At 47.4% G+C, this 23,142-nt stretch overlaps 1 protein-coding gene, 1 long non-coding RNA gene and 1 pseudogene across 2 annotated transcripts; 1 reads left to right on the top strand and 2 right to left on the bottom strand.

Annotated features, from left to right (window-relative positions):
• Positions 1–403: 403 nt before the first annotated feature.
• On the bottom strand, positions 404–6,878 carry LOC114688818 (annotated as a pseudogene).
• A 6,023-nt stretch (positions 6,879–12,901) lies between these two features.
• LOC114688819 (adenylate kinase 4, mitochondrial-like) lies at positions 12,902–14,713 on the top strand. Its single transcript, XM_037201795.1, is given in 2 exon segments — positions 12,902–12,921; positions 12,923–14,713. Coding segments are annotated over 2 exon segments (669 nt in total). The 3' UTR covers positions 13,572–14,713.
• Positions 14,714–19,245: 4,532 nt separating this feature from the next.
• On the bottom strand, positions 19,246–21,973 carry LOC119086170. The gene is made up of 4 exons (XR_005090585.1): positions 21,358–21,973; positions 21,154–21,275; positions 20,549–20,742; positions 19,246–19,838 (listed from the first exon to the last, which is right to left on the bottom strand). It is a non-coding gene; the product is annotated as an uncharacterized LOC119086170 (long non-coding RNA).
• Between the last annotated feature and the right edge of the window lie 1,169 nt (positions 21,974–23,142).

Below are 23,142 nucleotides of genomic sequence, written 5' to 3'. Positions count from 1 at the left end.
AGTCCTCACCTGAATGGGTCTCAGCTGAACTGCTTTTGGATTCTATCTCCTCACACCTTATATATTGTTCTCTGTCCAGCAATGCCACTTCCTGGGATTAAAGGCCTGTGTGCTTCCCAGTACAGGGATTAAAGGTGTGTGCCACCTCTGGCTCTGTTTCTCTCCTAGGCTGGATCAGCTCATGTAGCCCAGTGTGACCTTGAACTCCCAGAGATCCAGATGGATCTCTGCCTCCAGAGTTATAGAATTAAAAATGTATGCCACCACTGCTTGACCTCTATGTCTAATCTAGTGGCTGGCTCTGTCCTCTGATTATCAGGCAAATTTATTAGGGTATACAATGTATCACCACAATGTCCAGCTGGATATTCACAGCTTGAGGAACACAGATTCCAGAAGGTTCTCCATGCTGCTAGTTATTTCCTTTATAAAAATTTAATAATTCACTGCTTCATTTACCCACCAATCAAACATCAGGTGAAGAACTTGAACAATGAAGTTCATGTACAGACACTTATTTTCAGTGGGGAAGTCATGTCTGCAGCTCAGGGCAGCATGGAGCTGATTGGATGGAGATGTCCCCTCCTGTTTGCTGAATTAGGGAGGTTGGCTGTGGAAGGAAACACAGGGTGGTGTAGTGAGAGCTTCCTGGTGAGCAAGGGTGGGCTGCACATTGAGCCCAAAGGTCACAGGGAACTGCAGACAGTCTTGCCTAAAAATGACTGAGGGGCTCAGGACATCACAGCAGAGCCCTGAGCAGATCACATGTCACTCAGTATAGACCAGACAGATGGATTTATGCTACAGACCAAGAGTCATGAACTATCATTGTGAAGACAACATCCCAACCATCCACCACTCACTCACAGGACCACATTCTCAGAGTTGCTGTGAACCATTCACATCCCCTTTTTCCCTCCCCCATTCGATCCTCAGTGTCTTTATCTCAGTCTGTGGGTCAGGGCTCTAGGGTAAAAAATTACCAAGATTTCAGAGGATTTGTCTGCAGGAGGAATTATGGTCTGGCTGAGCTTCTCACCAGCTCCTGCTCCAACCAAAGACCTCAGAGACAAACCTTACCCAAACCAACCTGCAGCCTGAGCATAGTGCACAGTGATTCCACATGTGAGAAACAAAGCTATGAGACTAGGGAATCTCTGAACCCCAGGAAGTTTCCAGAACTGACACCAGACCAGGGAAGAGTCAGGAGACATGAGGAAGGAGGTATGAAGGGTATGAACCCATTTCCAACCTGTGAGTCCTCAGCAGGGACATTCCCCTCTCACTTAAGCTCTTTGACCACTGAGAATTATGTCCCCATCACTTCCACCATGAGGGGTAGGAATCTATCCTTCATTTTCCCTATGTCTTACAGTAAGGTGACTGTTATTACACAGATCCAGAGATGGGCAGAGTTGCACATGTGTGTATGTGAGTGAGTGATTCTCATTCAACCTGCACATTTCTTGAAGGTGCTAATTGAAAAAAAAAATAGCTCAGACCCTGCCCTTCCATACCTGTCTTCTTCCTCATCCACATCATAACACCTCCAATGATAAAACCTAAGATCACCACAGCTCCAAGGACAGCGCCCACAATGGTCATGATGGGGAAGGACTGAGGAGGCTCTAGGAAAGGAAGGGAAAGGGAGGAAAGGTGAGGGTCATGGTTCCAGCTCTCAGACCTGACTCTGCCCAGGGTCTGCAGAAGGCTCCAGCTATCTTAGTCCCATTTGTACCCAAAGCTCTACTTACCCCATCTCAGGGTGAGGGACTCAGGCAGACCCTCATGCTGTACATGGCATGTGTATTTCAGCTCCTCTCCAAAAGGCACCACCACAGCTGCCCACTTCTGGAAGCTTCCATCCCCTGCAGGTCTGGTTTCCACCAGTTCCATTTCCTGAGTCTGCTCCTCCTCATCTCTCTTCCAGGTCAGGGTGATGTCAGCAGGGTAGAAACCCAGGGCCCAGCACCTGAGTGTGACATCACCTTGAGATCTGAAGTGATGGGTCACATGTGTCTCTGGTGGATCTGAGGGGAAGAGTTGGAAAGTTCAGGTGTTCGGCATTCTTGCTTGGGACTCCAGCAGGGTCCATGAGACCAATATGAGAAGGATCAGAAATGGAGTGATGGAGGGGTGAAAATCTCCTGTGGCATAGATATAGGGTTCTGGATAATCTCATCTTTGGCAAATTGTAGATATGGGTGAAAGGGCCCAGGGTCAGTGAACTCTAGGTGTCATATCAGGAAAAAGGGACTTCTCTCCTGACTAGGGGAGGCTGAGGGATCCAGATCACTGATGTCATACTCCAGAGACCTTGATTGTGGACAGCGAGAACTGGACCTGAGCAAGGCTGTGTCCCACACAGGTCTTCAGACTGAAAGTTAACTGCTTGGTCATTTCAGGGACCTTCTCTTCTTCCTGCTGAGACACACTCTGAACTGTCCTGAGAGAAGTGTGACCCTGGGAGAGTCAGTCCCTGAAAAAGGGTCAGGACATGCCATAGCACTTTTCACCTCCCACATGGGAAAGATTGGGAGAGAAGGGAATATTATGTCATAAGCAGAGACACCAGAGTTTCCTCTAAAGCCAGGATGGAGACAAAGGTACACTTTCCTCCATCTCATTTGATACAGTGATGATTTTATATAAGCTAGATTAGACAGAAGATAGGCTTAAGGAGATCCTAATAGGAAAAGAAGAAGTCAGTCTGTCTCTATTTCCAGATAACATGTTTCTTTACTTAAAAGACCCTGTTGAGTCCACAGGAACATTCTTGGACCTAATAAACATTTATAGTTGCAAGATACATAAATTAATGTAAAAAATAGGCTTCATTTTTGCCAGCAGTATATTTTTATAAAAAGTGATTCCAAAATGTACAACATTCAGTGAAATTCCACCGGAATCAAGGGTTTAGAGATATCTCTAACCAAAGAAATGGAAGAACTCTACAATGAAAACTTCAAGATACTGACACAGGAAATCACAGAAGAGAATGTTAGAGGATGGAAAGACAATCCATGCCCTGGACTGGCAGAGTTAATGTTGTGAAAATAGCCAAAGTACCAACATAATTTTATAGATTTAAAGCAATATTCCCAAAACTGATGTATTTCATAGCTTTAGGAAAAAGACAAGAATCTGTACAGATGACAAAAAATGTTCAGGTGTTACAATCCCAACCTCCAATTAGACTAGAGCTGTCATGACAAAGACGGCCTGGAACTGACATAAAACAGACGGGAGACTAAGGCATAGGACAGAGATCCTGGAAACAAGATGACAAAGGTATGCATGCTTAATTTTAGACAAAGAATGCTAAAAACAAGTTGGAAAAAAGATCCCATTCTACACATGATGCTGCAACACTGTTTTTCTGCCTGAGAAGATGAATTTAGATTCTCACCTTTCACCTTGTACAAAAGTAAACTTGAAACAGAGCAAAGACTTTATTAAATTCCAAATTTGAACAACCCAAACTTCAAGAAGACAACCTAGGGGAAACCCTTCCAGATCCTGGGGTAGACAAGAGCATCAGAATAGGACAATACCAGAGGATGTAATTAGGCCACAATGAACGTGAAAATAAAGTCTCTTCACAGCTAGGAGACAGTTAGCAGAGTGGCCAGAAGCCTCAACAGGAGGAAACCTGTACCAGCTGGATTGCAGACAAGGACTAGAGTCCTCAATTTACAGAAAACTGCAGAAACTAAATACCAAGGAACTAACAATGTCAATCAACTCATGGGGAGAGTACTGAATAGACAGTTATCTTAATAAAAGAAAAAACCACTAATAGCCGTATTTTCAGTGTATTCAGTACCTCTAGCCTTCATTAAAATGCAGATTAAATCTACTTTAGGGGGCTGAAGAGTTGGGTCAGAGGTTAAGAGGACTTGATGCTCTGGCAGGGGACCTGGGTTAGATGCCTGTATGTAACTCCAGTCCCAGGGAATCTGGCATGCTCTTCTGACCCAGACACCAGGCACACACGTGGTGCACATCCACACATGCAGGCAAGACTCTCATCCACATAAAAGAATGAAATAAAATGAAAATTTAAACTGCTTTGAGATAGTCCTTCACCCCAGTGACCAACAAATTTGACAGAAAAGAAAATGCTGGAGGGGATGTGGAGAGGGGAAACACTCACTGCTGAAGGGTTTCAAATTAATACAGTCGTTGTGGAAATCATTTTGGACATTTCTTAAAAAATTAAAAATAGAACTACCATATGACCCAGCTTTTTTATTCCTGGGCAGAAGTCCATGTCCTACGGTGAGATATTACACCCCATGGTTATTGTTGATTTATTCACTAGAGTAAAGTATTGGATTTATTCCATCAACAGATGAGCAGAGAATGGGAATTTGGTACACATATAAAATGGAATACTATTGGGCTCTAAACAATGTCATCACAACATGTATACTATTAAGAGAGGTCACACAATTTCAGAAAGAAAAACTACATTGTTTTTCCTCACATGGCAAATATAGCCAACCACATATGAACAAGTGTAGATATGTGAATACTCTAACAGGACCAAAAAAGAACAAGAAAGGCTAAATACTGGGGATGAGAAAGGAGTGAATGCAGGTAATGGACTTGAGTTATGAAGCAGGTTATAAAGCTAATTGTTTTCTAGTTCTAAATCTGTCATGGATTTTCTTTCTTCCATTTTCCTTCTTTTTGCGTGTTGGTGTCCGATAAGTGCATGAATTATATTGATATCGAATGTGTAAAATCCAAAGTGAGTCTGCACAAGTTCATGGCTCCTCTAACTGTAGAGAAATTCACTGAGGTGTATAGCCTTTGTTCTGTATAATTTCAGCGTGTGTCTTTTTTGTAATAAAGTTTTAAAAAAATTAAAACCAAGAAGAGACAGGGGCATGACCCCAGCTGAGGGGTTTCTTTTTCCTCAGGACTGAGCCCAGCCCGAGGCAGAGGGAGGAGCTGCCCGCGGCCCTGCACCTGTGCGCTGCAGCGTGTCCTTCCCGATCTCCAGGAGTCTGCGCAGCAACTGCCACGCACTCGCCCTCCAGGAAGGCCCTGTCTCTCTCTGCCTCACCAGCCTGCTCCCACTTGCGCCTGGTGATCTGCGCCGCCGCGTCCGCCGCCGTCCACGTCGTCAGGTCGTCGTTCAGGGCGATGTAATCGCGGCCGTCGTAGGCGAACTGACTGTACCCGCGGAGGAGGCGCCCGTCCGACCCCACTGACACAGCCGACATACTGGATGGTGTGAGAGCCTGCGGGGACCCTGCGGTCAGCTCCGCCCACCTTCCCGCCCCGGGGTCAACCGGGGCCTGGCCCACCCGCGGACTCCCCTAAACTGTAAGTGAAAGTAGGTTCCGGTTGGAGGCTCTCTGGTCCAGAGTATCTGAAGCTCCCACATTGGGACACGGAAACGATTCCAGTAGGTATAAAGGGACGTGGAGGGGTCGTGACCTCCGACCCGCGTCACTCACCGCCCTCGCTCTGGTTGTAGTAGCGGAGCAGGGTCCTCAGGTTCACTCGGAAAGTCTGCTCGATGTTCTTGGCTCTCTGTGTGATGTCCTCCCAATACTCCGGCTCCACCTGCTCCACCCACGGCGCCCGCGGCTCCACTCTCGGAGTCTCCGCGTCGCTGTCGAAGCACGCTAACTGCGTGTCGTCCACGTAGCCGACAGCGATGAACCGGGGCTCCCCGAGGCCGGGCCGGGACACGATGGTGGAGAAATACCGCATGGAGTGCGAGCCTGGGGGCGGCGCGCGGTGAGACCCCGACCCTCCTCCCGGGACCCCGGGCGGGTGCGCGGGCCGGGAGGGGAGCAGGGCGCGGGGCTCGGGACGCGGTGGAGAAGGGCGGGAGGGTCTGGCTGGGCGACGCGGGGACGCGGCTTCCCCGGGGCCGCCCCGCCCTCCCCGCAGAGTCGTTTCCCTCCCGACCCCGCACTCACCCGCGCGGGTCCGGGTCGGGGCCAGGGCGGCCGCCAGCAGCAGGAGCAGCATGCTCGGACCATCTTCCTATCTCAGATCTGGGGCGTCTGAATTGTAGGCGGTGGTGCTGGTGGTTGGAATTTCTATCCAGCAGCCATGAACAAGGACGCTGTTGATTACTCAGGATCTGGACACCCAATGTGGGTGAGAACAGGAAACTTGTCATCAGTGTCCAGGCAGAAGGACCTGACACAGGAGCTGGAGAAGTGAAACTGGGACCAGGGGAATCTCCAGTCTGGCTTCCCATACCCGATCTCCCCTGGGAGAAGACTTTGCAGAAAACACTTAAAATTGTAATAAAATGATTTGAATACTTCGTTCATTAGAGCTGGGGTCCAGTGAGATTTGGTTTCCTCACAGGGCAGCTGGAAAGGTCCCAGGTTCCTGCTGACTGTCCCAGGATTCCTCTTCTAGAACTCAGGGTCTCTTTTGAGACTGCTATGGACACAGCAACTGACTTCCTCAGAGTCAGAAGTGAGAGAGAGAGGGTGGGAGAGGACAGAGAGGAGAGAGAGGAGAGAGAGGAGAGAGAGAGAGAGAGAGAGAGAGAGAGAGAGAGAGAAGAGAAAAAAGCAAGAACAAAGCCAGAGAAGAGCCATGTTTCCTTCATCAGGGGAGTAGAGTGAGCAGGTCCTGAACACCCCAGAGTGCCAGGGTCTGCCACAACCTGGGTTCAGGACCCCCCCCCGTGTGTGTGTGTGTGTGTGTGTGTGTGTGTGTGTGTGTGTGTGTGTGTTCCCATTCACTATGCACACTTCTTGAAGGTACTCAATAAAAATATTACTTCAGACCCTGCCACTTCCATACCTGTGTTCTTCCTCACCCACATCATGAGTCCAACCATGATAAAACCTAAGATCACCACAGCTCCAAGGACAGCACCAACAATGGTCATGATGGGGATGGACTGAGGAGGCCCTGGGAGTGGAGGAGAAGAGAATGGAAAGTGAGGCTCATGGCCCCACCTATCAAGACAGGATCTGCCCAGGGTCTGCAGAAGGCTTCAGCTTTTCCTGACCCAGCTTTGCATCCATACTTTCCTGCCCATCTCAGGGTGAGGGTCCCAGGCAGGCCCTCATCATCCACATGGCATGGATATTTCTGCTCCTCTCCCACCACAGATGCCCACTTCTGGAAGGTCCCATCCCCTGCATGTCTGGTCTCCACAATCTCCCTGTCCCACTGTCTGCTCTTCCTCATCTCTCTTCCAGGTCAGGGTGTGTGTCAGCAGGGTAGAATCCCAGGGCCCAGCACATGAGTGACATCACCTTGAGGTGTGAGGTGATGGGTCACATATGTCTCTGGTGGATTTGAGGAGAGGAGTTGTAAACTTCAGTTGTTTTGCATTCTTCCTGGGCACTTCTGCAAGGTCCATGAGACCTTCTTGGATAATCTTTTCATTGTGATGTTCTAGAATCTGGGTGAAAGAGCCCAGGATCAGTGAGCTCTAGGTGCCCATCAGGAAAAAGGGACTTCTGCACCTGACTGAGTGGGGCTGTGTGACTCTGCATCACTGCAGTCTGACTCCAGTGACTGCCTGTGTGTAGAGAAATAGGTCTGAGAGAGGACATGGTGCCAATGGGCTGCAGAATGGAGGAACTGGGGTTGTTTCAGAGATCTCCTCTCCCCCCACATCGAGACAGACTCTGAACTGTCTTGTGAAAAGGGTGAATCCTGAGAGTGACTCTCTTGTCAAGAAACCCAGGAGTGGCCAGGCATTGTGGCACATAGCTTTAACCTAAACACTTAGGTGGCAGAGACAGGTGGATCTCTGAATATAAGGCCAGACTGGTCTCCATAGAGAGTTGTAGGCTACAACTCTCTGTGTGTAAGACTACACAGAGAGATGCCTTATAGTAGTAGTAGTAGTAGAAGAAGAGAAGAAGAAGAAGAAGAAGAAGAAGAAGAAGAAGAAGAAGAAGAAGAAGAAGAAGGAAGGAAGGAAGGAAGGAAGGAAGGAAGGAAGGAAGGAAGGAAGAAACCCAAGAGTGCTGTTCCTCCTCCTCTTCTGAGGGCTGGAACATTATGTCCAATGCAGAGACACCTGTTGTTTCCTCTCAAATCAGAAATGAGACAAGAGTATCCAATCTCCACTCTCTTTATCTGATACAGTGTTTGAAGTTTCAGCTATTACAATTAGACTAGAAAAAACATAAAAGGAATCAAAATAGGAAAGGAAGAAATCAAACTATTCCTATTCCCAGACTAATGTTTCTTTACTTAAAAGACCCTGTTTATTCTACTGGAAAACTCTTGGACATAATAAACACTTATCATTGCAGAATACAGAATCAATATAAAAAAAGCTGCTTTCATTTATACCAACAGTGTACTCTCAGGAAATGAAATTAGGGAAAACACAGAATTCAAATTACCTGCTGTAGACTAAAGTATTTAGGGACATATCTTACCAAAGACATATAAGAACTCCACAATGAAAACTTCAAATACTGACACAGGAAATCATAGAAGACAATGTTAGAGGATGGAAAGACAATCCATGCTCCTGGACTGGCAGAGTTAATGCTGTGAAAATGGCCACACTACCATAATCAATCTACAGATTTAATGTAATACTATCAAAATTCTGAAATATTTCACATTTAGAAAAAATAAAGCACATGGAATCACAAAAGACCACAAATAGCCAAACATTCTTAAAGATTAAGAACACTGCTTTTAATCACAGCACTCAGGAGTCAGAGCCAGGCAGATCTCTGTGATTTCATGGCCACTTGGCTTACAGAGAGAGATCCAGGAAAGGTGCCAAAGCTTCACAGAGAAACACTATCTGGAAAAAACAAACAAAACAAAACTAAAAAACACTGCTGGAGGTGTTAACAATCCCAACATCAAATTATACTGCAGTTATAGGGGCACCTGTCCACAGAATGGGGTCCAGGTTCTCCAGGTATCTTCAGAATCTTTCCATGCACTTGTCCTCCAGGTATGCCCTGTGACTCTCTGCCTCACCAGCCTGCCCCAATTCCAGCTGCCCAGGTCCTCAAGTCTTGTTCAGGGAGATGTAATCGCAGCCATCATAGGCTTATCATTCATATCCACGGAGGAGGCAGCCACATCACAGCCAGACATCACCTGGATGGTGTGAGAGCCTGTCCCCATCCCTGGGGTCAGCCTGCTCCATGGCCAAGGCAGTCCAAGGCCTCCTCTAAACAGAATAGGAAGCCAGTTCCCAGTCTGCATCTTGGGCAGAACCTCGGATCTTGGACCCAAGGGGAAGGGTCTGTCCTAGGTGAATTGGAGCGGTCAAGATTTCCGACCCGCGGTCACTCACCTTCATGGCTATGCTTGTAGTAGCCAGACAGGGCCCTCAGGGTCCCTAGGAAAGTGCTGGGTGATCTTGACTCTCCATGTCTCCCTCTCCCAATACTCCGACCCCTCCTGCTCCACCCACGGCGCTCCATCCTCAGAGTTTCTGCGTGGCTGTGGAAGTGCACAAACTGAATTTTGTCCATATAGAGGACTTCCATGTACCGGGGCACCCTGAGGCCTGGCTGGCAAGGCGGTGTGGAAATACAGCAGCCAGTGTGAACCTGGGGACAGTGTGCAGTGAGAACCTGACCCTTCTCCTGGAACCTCAGCCAGGTGATAAGGACAAGAGAGGAGCAGGGTGTGGGGTTCGGGATGAGGGATGTGGGTGAAAAAGGGGCCATATGGTCTAGCTGGACAGTGGGACAATGAGTCATCCGTGGCTCCACTTGCTCCTTTGTAGGAGCCAGTTCTCGGGTTCCTCGTGGCTTTACCAGCATGTCACATAGAGCATGATTAGGATCACATGCCTGAGTGCAGGTGTCTGAGATGGTCTGCACTTGGCTGTGCTGGGAGAGGAGGTCTTTTGCTCCACCCCTTGGTGTCTCTATAAAAACCCTGGGCCAGAGACAGTCGGGCCCGTTGGAATAGGTTCCAGGCCCTCTCGAGGCTATCCTTTATTTTCTATCTGTTTATCTCGCAAGATTCTCCACAGTAAATCCTTCTATCTAATATTTCCTGCTGCTTACACTCAAGAAACTCTGGGGAACTGTGGGTTGCTGGGTAAATGCCCCCCACTCCTTCACACCCCCAACCCCCCCCACCCCCCCACCCTCCGCAGAGGCCATTTCCCTCCCGACCTGCACTCTCCTGCGCCTATCTGTGTTTGGGACAGAGCTGTCCCCAGGCCTCCAACATGAGAGCTGGGCGCAGTCTGAGTCTGTGTGGGATTTATAAGCAATGCAGTCTGGTTCTCCAGAGTTTTCCAATCAAGGGAGGTGAATACTGCCAACTTGTCTTCAGTGTCCAGGCAGGAGGACCTGAGACAGGTTAAGCGCTTGAGAAGTGAAGCCCTCCAGCTCTGGGCTTCTCCATCACAGACCTCACCAGCCTGGACACTATGACTTGGCTCTGAACACTTAGAACTGAAATAAAATGATTTTTTTTTTGTTTGTTTTTGTTTTTGTTTTTTTTCGAGACAGGGTTTCTCTGTGTAGCTTTGCGCTTTCCTGGGACTCACTTGGTAGCCAGGCTGGCCTCGAACTCACGGAGATCGCCTGGCTCTGCCTCCCGAGTGCTGGGATTAAAGGCGTGCGCCACCACCGCCCGGCCATAAAATGATTTTAATACTGTGTCCATTAGAGCTGGGGTCCCCTGACATGTGGCTTCCTCATATGGCATCTGAAAAGGGCACAGGTTCCTGGTGACTGACCCCAGGATTCCTCTCCTACTTGAGGCTGTTCTAGCTACAGCAGCTGCTCTCCAGAATCAGCCGTGGGAGAGAGAAAGAAAGAAAGAGAGAGAGAGAGAGAGAGAGAGAGAGAGAGAGAGAGAGAGAGAGAGAGACAATGGAGACACATACAGAAAGAAAGACAAAGAGGAGAGACAGACAGAAGGACACACAAAGATAGAAAGAAAGAGACAGAAAAAGAGAAGAGAGAGAGACACACACACATGAAATTTCTAGGCTGAAGATACAAACCAGAACTTTGAAATACATGTTTCCAAGTCAGGACTGAAGTGAGCTCATGGAGGGGTTTCCTGAGGAGGGGTGCCAATGGAGGCAGCTCAGAGAGAAAGGCTTTGAAGGAAGAGGAAGTGGGATTGAGTCCCCTGAGCAGAGGTTTGAGGTTGACTGTGGTGCACCTCAAGCTGCAGATAGCTGGGAGCCTCTGGGCAAGAATGTCAGGGAAGAGGAAGGGGTGGCCAGGTTTTGATTCTTACCATGGCCACCATTCAGTTTTCTTTATTTAACATTTCTACCTGCCTAGCAACAGTATTCTCATCCCGACATGAGGATCTTGAGATGAAGCAGCCAATCCATGGAGTCCTGGGCTTCCTGGCATGAAGATGGACTCACAAGAATAAAGATGGAAGGAGGGGATGGGGGTGTAGTAAGGCAGCAGAATTCTTCAGAACGACTGGGAATTGACTATTGAAAGGACATGGCACCAGCTATAAGGAAGTAGTCACTAGGAAGAGAGAACCACTCATTTTTGGTTTCTCAGATGGAAGCATAGGATTCCCAGCAGATTAGGGGTTACAGGAGTCTGCCTTTTAGTCCTCATCTTCATAATCAGGTGATGTGGATTCCTGGCAAGAACACACCAGTGCATGGGAAGAGGAAGGATGTGCAGCCTGGAGAGCAGAAGTTCTGAGGAAGCAGAAAGTCACAGGCAGAGGAAGAAGAGAGCAGCAGAACAACGAAGAAAACAGAGAAGGAATCTCAGGGTCTGATGAAGAAGAAGCAAAACCAAACCAGTGGGAAGGTTTCCCAGCACAAGCCTCTCACAGGGCCTGGAGGAGAAGTCTGAGCTTAAGTGCTGGGAAAGCACTAGTATGGAATTAAGAGCATTTTCAGGATACAAACACCCTGCTTATCACAGCATGTTTAGGAGCCATCCCAGAAACCAGGATTCTCCCACAATACCTGAAAATGTTAGTAATCCAAACTAAAAACACAAAGATAATGAGAAAGCTGTGTTCTTCAACACACTCCAAATAGAAGACAACTGTTTGCTGTAGAGAAGTTATGTCAAGTATAATATACCAGAGCAAAACCACTCAAGCTAGCATTTTAAGTTGAATAATTTTATGCTAGAGAAGTACTCTGCTATCTATTGTGCTTTTATTTAGCATGCATAATTACAAAATAATTTTAGTAGTATTTTGTGTCCATCGTGACCTGCTGCTCTGAGGTCAGGAAAACAAGGGTTCAGCTCTCCATGATCGCTTGACACAAATTAGACAAATTGTAGGCAGGTCTATATACCCTCCTTAACTCTCTGTCAGCTCATGTTGATACACATTTTCTGTAATTGCAACTGACATTCTTTGGTGCAACATCAAGGAATTTGAGTTTTCAAGAAAACAAAATTAAATGCAACGATTATATTAATGTTTTTAAAAAAGAGAGTTCATGGAGTTCCCACCAGACCAGCAGCACACTCAATTTGGATATGTTGTTTTTAAATTAACACCTGCCATTTTAAAAAAGACTTTTTTCCTTCTTTCATTGTTTTTGCCTTTATGAAGGCTGTCTCTATTTGTAAGATATGCTATGTAAGTAATGCTAACTTGGTTTTTAAAATCCAAGTTAATTCAGTGACAATGTACCTTTTATAATGTATTTGGAGTAAAATACTGGCGTTTAAACAAAGTATCATTCATGTAACAGTCATGTTATAGCATGTAAAATTAAATTAGAAAATTCACCGTTCCCAACAGGACAGTATCTTGTGACAGAATGAGGATATGATTGTAAGTTTACTGAGGACAGAGGAGAATTCACAGTGAGGCTGGTGATGCTCTTGTCACTAAGTGTGTTAAGAACTGATGCTGAGGCAGGCGAATCCCCGCTTGCGGAGGGTGCCGAGGCAGGGGCTGTCGGGCAAAGTGCGGTCCAGGCCACCCCTTCCCCGCCAAAGCCATGGCTTCCAAACTCCTGCGCGGTCATCCTTGGGCCGCCCGGCTCGGGTAAGGGCACTGTATGCCAGAGGATCGCCCAGAACTTTGGCCTCCAGCATCTCTCCAGCGGCCACTTCTTGCGGGAGAACCTCAAGGCCAGCACGGAAGTCGGTGACACAGCAAAGCAGTACCTAGAAAAAGGTCTTTTGGTTCCAGATCATGTGATCACACGCCTAATGGTGTCAGAACTGGAGACCCGGAGCTCCGAACACGGGCTGCTAGACGGGTTCCCGAGGACATTAGTACAGGCAGAAGCCTTGGACAGAATCTGCGATGTGGACGTTGTGGTCAGTTTGAATATTCCTTTTGAGACACTTAAGGATCGTCTGAGCCGACGATGGGTCCACCCTTCTAGCTGGAGAGTCTATAACCTGGACTTCAACCCGCTTCAGGTGCAGGGGGTTGATGACGTCACTGGTGAGCCACTTGTCCAACAGGAAGATGACAAACCTGAAGCAGTTGCTGCCAGGCTCTGGCGATACAAGGATGCGGCGAAACCAGTCATCAAACTGTACAAGAGCCGCGGAGTGCTCCACCAGTTTTCTGGGACGGAGACTAACAAAATATGGCCTTATGTTTACACGCTTTTCTCAAACAAGATCGCACCTATTCGATCCAAAGAAGCATACTGAGCCTGCCATCGGAAGAACCAAGAAGACATGGTCGTTCACTCAATCATGCGTGTAGTCCTGGTGCCCTGGCCAAATTAGGAACTAGCGGATATAGCGTGCAGCATCTTTTCTAGTTTAAGTGATGAAGTCATGAGGCAAATCTAGTGGGTAGAATGAATTCATGGAGAAGGAACCCTCCCGCCTTTGAAAAGAAGATATAGCTCTGCAGGTGCATCCCGCCCTTCACGGGAAAGTGAGTACAGACTGGATTTCCACCAGTGTTGAGCCCGCACTAGATGGCTGACAGCCACATGCTGCTCTCATAGCCTCTGCATGCGATGGTGCAGGAATCTCTGGTTCATGCCACCTTCCACAGGCTGTTGAACCACAGCACTGTCAGCCTGAAAACTTGAAGGGCTGTGGTCCCAGCTTGTCCTCTGCCATACTCTCTTGATGACAATTGAATAGATGCTGACTGCGCTCAGTGACTGCTTCTCCACAGTGACGGTTTCTCCCTCCAATCTTAGATACCCTCGTTTCTGCTGACTGTGTCTTCTCTCGTCTGCTTGCTCCCTCCTCCATAGGCGATTCAGTAACAGGATAGTTTCTGCCTTTATCCCTCTAACTTCCTCTTTCTACAAACAGAACCAGGGGACTGGATTCAGTCCCTTCATCCTTGGATCTGAGCCAGGCAGAAAGCTTACTTGGTTAAACAGCTGCTCTGACTGTCTTGAACCTATTCTGTACCTTTTATTGTTTTAAAAAAAAATATTTCCCAAAGTCTTTGGGGAATTCTCAAAAACAAGGGAAAAGCTCACTTAAGGAAATGTGGGATAATGATATCTTCTGCATAGATGTAGTAATCGTATGGAAATCACTGGACTAATGAGATGGTTTAGGCTTCTTTAGTCAAGGCAAGATGAATATTGAACATGCTGCTAAATATTAATGCTGACAGTGTGTTTCTTCTGTGAGTGATCCAAGCAGATGGTAAGAAGTCAGCAAAGGGAACAAACCTGTGGACTTGGAGCGTCTTACACTAGATGTACATTGCGCCGGCACTGAGAAAGACAGCTTTACCATTATGGGAACGCAGAGTCTTTTTGTTTTCTTCTGATTCCAAAGATGCAGTCTATAGGTGGCCATAAAGTCCAGAAATGAAGATGCTAATATGTTGTCAATCATCATGAAAATAAAGCATTTGTTAAAAGAAAAAAAAAAAAAAGTGATGCTGAGAACCGAACACTTGGGGCTCCTAATAACCAAGACTCTCTGTTTTCACAGAATGTCTACTGACCACTCACTTCACGGATAACTTAACTGGCAGAGACCTCATTGCTAACAGTATTGTCCTTAGAGGCCAATTAAAATGAGAAGAGCCAGCCGCTTTGGTCTCAATTTTCATGGGCAGAACATAAATCTGTATATTTGTGTTAAAATTAGTGCAAACGTCAAGCACTAAATTATTTCTCCCCAAGAGAAAAGTCATAAAGTTAGAATTTATAATTTTAAAAAGGAAGGAGGGGTGGTAGTGTGTGGAGCTTTTTTCACTTAGTGAACCTGAGCCCTGCACTACTTAGCTCATGGCAGCCCCTGAGTCTCCTGCTCTGATGTCACCTGGAGAGCCCCACTGTGGAGACTGGGGGTGTCCAGGCTCCAATGCCATCATCAAGTGGTGGTGTGAGAGGAAGAATTGAGCAGAGTCACTGCCTTGCCTCAGGACCACAGGGGAAGACAGGAACAGCAAGGTGTGTGTTCTGGTTGAGAGTGCAGGACCTGCTGTAACTATGAAACTGTGGACCCTGCCCACGCTGTGACTTGCCCTGGGTGAGCCTGAAGTGTGGCTGGCACAGGGTGAAGGCTGACACAGACACAGGAGAGTGTGAACGTGAGGCCATTGCAGGGGAGTGTGGCACCACAGGGGGCACCTTCCCTGAGCCTGCTGCAGTGTCTGGGCTTTCCAGGCTGTGCAGAGCCCTTTGTGAAGACTGATTCTCTCCTTGGTCCACTGGGAACCTCAGTCCTTAGATTCTTAGCACTGATGGATTCTTAGCACTGATGTATTCAGATTTTTTTTTTAAATGTTAAGCTGTTGGTTGCGACAAATTATTTTCTTGAATGAAGTTTTTGTTCTGTTTCCCCATGTTCTAAGACCCTGACCCAGCCCTAGAGAACCCCTGTTCCTGAATGGAGGCACTCTGACAGTTGCTATGGTTGCTGTCTTTACCCTGTAGCCTCACAGGCTGCCTCATTCCCACTGACTACCCTTTAATTGTTGGAATCCTAGTCCTCACTCCACTGGAGATCTGTCCTTTGTGTGTGTGTGTGTGTGTGTGTGTGTGTGTGTGTGTGTACAAGCATGGTTGAGCAGTGTGCTCCCACAATTTTCCAGTGTACCTAGGCACTGTGAATCATTTTGTATAAAACGGTCCCCAGATTAAGACTCTTACACACAGGATGAAGTGCACTTTTAATACAAAGATAGGGCTTTCCTCCTGGGAGGTCTAAGACACTGCAGGCACTTCAGGAAGCCTGTGTAGGGCTCACTAACCACAGGGATGTCAGTTTTGTGGGTCCATTTATTCCTGTCTCTCCATCCATTCAAGATGAGGGGGAGCAGTGGATCTTTTCCTTTACCTGAGGCCTTGGAGTCCCTGCCCAGGCTCACAAGCCCCATGTGTGGACTGAGACTGCCACTGAGACCCTAAGTCTCTGGGTCAGACAATTATCTATTAATTAGCCTCATGGTGTGATGAGTATAGACATTTCACAGTTGTGTACTATTCAAACATCAAAGATTCCAGTGACTCCCCATTGAAGGATGTGTTCTCTCTATAGTAAGATCTGACAAAAGTGAAGTCATGTTTGTTTTTGTTGTTTGAGACAGGGTCTCTCTACACAGGCAGGCTGTTCTGGAACTCACAGATATTCTCCTGCCTCTGGATCCTAAGTGCTGGGATTAAAGAGTGTGTACCATGAAGTGGCCCACAGAAGTGAAGTCGTGATAAAATGAAGGGCTTGGACTCCTTAGCCACAAAAAAACTTATCTAAAAGAATTTTTTTTTCAGTTATAGCTAAAATGGGAGAAGTTGGCCATGCATTTTTTCATAAGTATACTGGCCACGTACAAATTAAACATGTAAAGAAAAGGAAGAATACATAATCAGGGACATTTAAATTCTTGTCAAGTCAAATGCTAATGAGTTATTTTACAATGCTTTTGTTGAAAATGGAATCTTCGGTAGCTAAGTTTCATAACGTTTCATTTGGTTATTCCTTAATGCTGCTAGTTTAACTTGAAAATAACATTGTGTTATTTTAAAATTTCATTCCTTTATATATTTTAGGCTACTGCCCCCAAGAAAACCTTTGATGAACGGTTACCAAGCAGACACCCTTTAGCACACACTCTGTGGCAGACAGCTGGGTGTTATTCAGTTGAGCTGGGATGTCCTGCTGACCACAGTCCCTGGAAGCTGTCCCACCTGCTTTAACACCATAAGGCCACCCTTTGGGCATAGACAGTACACGTGAATCAGTGATCAAATGTCACAACCTGATGCTCAATCTTAGAAGTTTCGTTTCTAACTAGGGAAAAGCAGATTGAACCAAAGAGCTTTGTTTTCATGGGTTGATTTGTTGTGCTGTTGGAAACTGCACCTAGACCCTCATGGGTGGGAGGCAAACATTCCTCAAGTGCTGTTTCCATCCCATGGTGAAGTTCATACAACACATTAGCAGACATACTTGTGTACTTGGGCCCCTCCTAATTACAAAGAATGCTGTTAGGTGCAATCTATGATCTGAGTTGCATGAATCATTCCACAGAAATCTGATTTTACCATAGAGCCTATGGCTCTGGAACAGTCTTCTTCTACTTTACTCATGTACACACCATCAACATCAAACATTTGAGTTGAAGAAGAGTGAGTGATATAATATGTAGGAAAATAATCTGTAATCAGGGCTTTCTTTGGATCCTAGAGAGTGAGCGAAGGCAGAGAGATGCTGTTGGGTGAAATGGAAAGGGGAGGATTTAGGAGAACTGGGCCATGGCCCCTTTCACAATACTAAAGCATCACCTTGCTCAGGTGAGCAGTGACAGGCACTGGATGTTTCTCAGGGACACAGGCTCCAGGGAAGCAGATGAGGAGTGTGGGAGACAATGCTGGAAAATGTGAAGGTTCACAGTTGTGAAGAGGACACACATAGGATGGTAACTCCAGTCTGAAGCTGGAAAAACAGCAACACAGGAGTCACTGCATTTTTCAGTCAACACACACATGAAAGGCTAATTTCCAGCTCGTTAAATAAATTTAAAATGGACACAATGAACAGGACATTTACTGCTGAAATTGTTTCATTTCTTTGAAACTGACTGGTTGTCCTGTGGCTAAGCATTCAAATTTTTTACTTTTTTTTTTTTTTTCCAGACAGAGTTTCTCTGTGTAGCACTGACAGTGCTGGACCAGGCTGGTCTGGATCTCAGTGAGTTGCCTGCCTCTGTCTCTGGGGTGCTGGGATTCAAGGTGTTCACCACCACTGCACAACAAATTCTTCACTGTTAATGTAAGCTTCTCAATTGTACTGAGATGTGCTACATAGAAAGATACACACACCAAACACACACACACACACACACACACACACACACACACACACACACAGAAGGCTTCACATGTTGATCCAAATATTACCAAAGTTACTGTGGTCCTGATCAATTTCCTATCTGCACACACTACTAGAGTCTGCTGTTTTAAGAAGTGTTAAATTTGTTTAGGCTTTGGAAAAATTTTTAATGATGCAAAGATGTGTTGCATTCTTTTATGTTGCATTTGTTTAACTCTTTGAAGCTGTGCTGTGTTACTGTGCCTGTCTAAAACATCTGATTGGTCTAATAAAGAGCTAAACAGCCAATTGCAAGAAAAGAGAATGGAGTGGGGGGGCTGGCAGGCAGAGAGAATAAAATAGGAGAAATCTGGGAGGCAAGAAAAGGAGGAGGATTCAAGGGCCATTCACAGCTATGCAGCCAGAAACAGAAAAAGATAAAAGTCCAGAAGCAAAATATAGATAGGGTATTTTAAATTAAGAAAAGCTGACTAGTAATAAGCCAAGCTAAGGCCAGGCATTTATAAGTAATAATAAGTCTTCGTGTATATTTATTTGGGAGCTGGGTGGCAGGCCCCCAAAAGAGTAAGAGCAAAGAGTAAAAACACCACCACTACTCTGCCTTATGAGTTCTAGAGTTACCATCAGAGGCTGTACCAGGATTCCCAAACTCAGGGAGGGAGAGGAAGTGGAGCAGAGCAGAACACAGTCCCAACAGGACCTGACCCTGAGGATCAATCCTTTCTGCTGATCCTACACACAAGCATTAGATTCTGAGAGATTGGGTGAGGGGGAGAAACTCCAGGCCACAGCTCTGGAAGGAGGCAGGAGCTCAGGAGACTGAAGTTCTCCTCCTGAGTGCAGGGGCTTGTTGGGACAGAGACAGGAAAAACACCCCTACTGTGGTCACACTCAAAGGAGAATGAGACAGGCACCACTCACAGGAATGACACAGGGTTAGTCCTCCACACAGCTAAGAAGAGAAGAAATAAACAGGAAGGATGGTTAAAAAGCTACAGCCAGGACTGAGGCCAGGCAGGCCTTACACTGCAGCCCTGGCTGCTCACAAGCCTGGACACAGGACAGGGCTGGGGACACCCCTGTGTCCTGTGACCAGAGTCTGTCAGCACGTGGTTATGCTAAGTGACAAGGACAAGAGCCCAGGAGGACATAGCTGAGGACTGACCACAGCAATTCACACATGGACTGAGCTCCCCTGGCACAGCCCCATCCTCACTCAGCTCCCACAGACTCCTCCTGTTCCTCTGATACTCAGCACAGAAAACACATATTCTAGAATGTTCTCTAAGCTGCCATTCATTGTCTCCATCACACTTTCAGAATTCTCTCCTTTAATTTGATCTGCCAGTCTCTCAGGTCAAGGACATTAACAATAAAGTTCACATTCAGGTTATTATTTTCAGTGGGAAGTCAAGGGCTGGAGCTCAGGGCAGCATGAAGGTGAGAGGATGGAGCTGTCCCTCCTGTCTGCTGGACCAGGAAGGTTGGGTGTGGAAGGGAGCAGGGGTAGAGCAGGGACAGGGTCCTGGTCTAAAGGACTAGGCTGGATTAGCTCCCCAGTTTTTCTCATTGTGTGCACAGGAATAACTCAGACATTGGTGTCCAAAGAGAATTCATTGGTTTTTAAGTCAGAACTGGACACTCAGTCCCATGAGGCAGCTGTACCAAGATAAAGAACAAGAGTTACAAAAGTCAATATAAAGACATCATAAAGGCCCGACCTTCACTGAAATGTTCTGTGGGATGTCTTTCTATATTCTGTGAATATGTGTTGTTCCCACTGGTTAATAAATAAAGCTGCATTGGCCTATGGCAGGGCAGGATGGAGACAGTCAGGAAATCCAAGAGAGACAGAGGGAGAAGAGTCGGGAGATGCTGTGGCCCGGGGGCAAGGGGTGGGGTTGAGGTTGGGGTTGGGATGGGGGCAAGATGTAATAGATTACAGGTAAAGCCATGAAACATGTGGCGATACATAGATTAAGAGAAATGGGTTCATTTGGGCTGGAGAGATGGCTCAGAGGTTAAGAGCACTGGCTACTCTTCCAGAATTCCTGAGTTCAATTTCCAGCAACCACATGGAGGCTCACAACCATCTATAATGAGATCTGGTGCCTTCTTCTGGTGCGTGTGTGCATAATAAGTAAATTGTTAAAAAAAAATAAACGTGTTAATTTAAGATGTAAAAGCTAACTAGCAATAAGCCTGAGCCAAAGACCAAACAGTTTGTAATTAATATTAAGCCTGTGTGTAATTATTTCATAAGCTGCTATGGGACAGGTGGGACACAGAAAAACGTCTGGCTGCAGAAGGAGAGGGCCCAGTCCTCTCCTCATTGACTCAGCCCCACTCCCCAGCCCCCAGGGTGTCACCTTTTCAAGCCTCCAGAGACAAGTCGGAGGTCTAGGCACTGTCCCTGCCTGCAGAAGAAATGACCAGACACAGTCAGGAGACTGACAGGTGGGGCTGGAGGAGAAACTCTCAGAAGAGCTTCCTCCCAAGTTCCTCATGGACAATTCACCCCTCACATACTGATCTGCAGCAGGAGCATAGCCTCCTTCTCCACCTGTGAGAAGAAAAACTGTGAGAGACCAGGGAAGTCCTGGTCCCCAGCAAGCTTTCAGAACTGTGAGTGCAGACCAGGGTTGGGTCAGGAGGGATGAGGAAGGAAGAATGCAGGCAATGAACCCATTTCAGTCTAGAGGTCTGTCCTCAGCAGGAACATTCCCCTCTGGCCTCTGGCTTCTGAGAATCATGTCCCCACCACCTCCATCATCAGGGTTATGAATCTGTCCTTTTTCAAGTGCTTTATGGTAAGGAGATTGTTAACATACAGACCCAGAGATGGGCATGGGTGTGCACATGGTGTGTGTGTGTGTGTGTGTGTGTGTGTGTGTGTTGTTGGTTCCCATTCACTATGCAGCTTTCTTGAAAGTGCTAAATGAAAAAATTAGCTCAGACCCTGCCCCTTACACACCTGTGTTCTTCCTCATCCACATCATAACAACTCCAATGATAAAAACCAAAGATCACCACAGCTCCAAGGACAGCACAGACAATGGTCACGATGGTGATGGTTGTCTGGAGAGGGTCTAGGAGCTGGAAGGAAAGGAAGGAAAGGTGAGGGTCATACATGGAGCTATCAAGCCTGACTCTGACCAGGGTCTGTAGAATGCTTCACCTTTCCCTGATGGGAGCTTTGAACCCACTCCCCCAGCGTGAGGGGCTCAGGCAGACCTTCATGCTCAACATGGCATGTGTATTTCTGCTTCTTTCCAAAAGGTACCACCACAGCTGCCCACTTCTGGAAGCTTTCATCCCTGCAGGTCTTGTCTCCACCATGTCCTGTATCTGTTCCTCCTCATTCTTTCAGGTCAGGGTGATGTCAGCAGCGTAGAATCCCAGGGCACAGCACCTGAGTGTGACACCACCTTGAGATCTGGAGTGATGGGTCACATGTGGAGGGTCTGAGGAGAAGTTGGAAAGCTCAGGCGTTTTGCATTCTTCCCTGGGGATTCCACCAAGGTCCATGGGACCGACCTGGGAGAAGTCAGAAACGAGGTGGGGGAGGGGCGAAAATCTCCTGTAGCTTAGACACAGCATTCTGGATAAATCTCATCTTTGGGAAATTGTAGATATGGGTGAAAGAGCCCAGGGTCAGAGAATTTTAGGTATCACATCAGAAAAAGGGGACTTCTCTCCTGACTGGGTGAAGCTGAAGGATCCAGTATCCTGCATTTAGGGTGGAACCTAGGACAGGAGACCCGAGGTCTTAGTCTTGACTATAGGAAAGTCACTCACCGCTCTGGGTCAGGTTGTAGTAGCCAAGCAGGGTCCTCAGGCTCACCTGCAAAGTCTGCTCATTGCCCTTGGCGATCTGCATCTCCTTCTCCCAATACTCTGGCCCCTCCTGCCCCATCCATGGCGCCTGCGGCTCCTATCTCGGAGTCTCTGCTTTGCTGTCAAGCGCATGAACTGCGTGTCGTCCACATAGCCGGATTCCATGTACTGGGGCTCCCCCAGGCCGGGCTGGCACTTGGTGGTGGAGAAATACCACAGCGAGTGTGAGCCCGGGTGCTGCACGTGTGGTGAGACCCCGACCTTCTTCCAGTGCCCCCCCCCCCCCGCTCCCCCTCTGGCAGGAGCTGGGCGAGGGGAGCAGGGCACGGTGAAAAAGTGGGAGAGAGGGCAAGGCTTGGAGAAGAGGGGTCGCCCTGCCCCTCCGCAGATTCAGCACTCACCTGCTTGGGTTTGGGCCAGGCCCAGGGAGGCCACCAGTAGCAGGAAGGAGGCATAGGGCACAGGGGTTCCATGCTCAGAGGTGGGGAGAATCAAAGCATAGTAACATAAAGTCGCAGACTTTGTAACTTGCAATCACAGCGATTTTTATCACGTTCTTCAGGAACCTGTGCCCAATAGGCACCATCCCTCCACACAGGGGCCTTTTCCCTATTCACAGTCACCTGCCTGGGTCTGATCCTCCCTTGGCTGCAGCCAGTAGAAGTACCTAGTCCCAATCCCAGTGTGAAGACCCAGAGCTGGTCAGGAATGCAGTGGAGAAATGGTTTCTCTTTAAAGCAGGAGGTGCTGGCCTGAAAGCATCACACAGACTCCTAGAGACCAGAGTCCTGTGTTCACATGCAGAGGCTCACATGCCAAGCCTGACTGGTCAGGAATCTGTGTTCTTCCTATGTGAATGAATGGGTTAAAGCAGCCTCCTGCCAGACCCAGGGTCTCCTAGTGTTTGTCCCCAGATGATGCATCCCTGGTCCCAACTGTTGTGTTTTACAATGATCTTCATTCCACAGCCTAAGTTTGTGTGAAGACAGAACATAGCTTCAGTACAGCTGCCCCCCTTCCTGCAGGTGGCTGAATGCAGCCCAGCAGTGAACGCTGCCCACATTCCATGTGTGGCTGTATAGACACTCCTGTGATACAGTTAATTAATCAATCAGACAGGTTAAGA

This window comes from Peromyscus leucopus, unplaced genomic scaffold (genome assembly GCF_004664715.2).
Source record: "Peromyscus leucopus breed LL Stock unplaced genomic scaffold, UCI_PerLeu_2.1 scaffold_1436, whole genome shotgun sequence".
Classification (NCBI taxonomy): domain Eukaryota; kingdom Metazoa; phylum Chordata; class Mammalia; order Rodentia; family Cricetidae; genus Peromyscus; species Peromyscus leucopus.
This window is presented reverse-complemented; position numbering and strand designations above follow the sequence as displayed.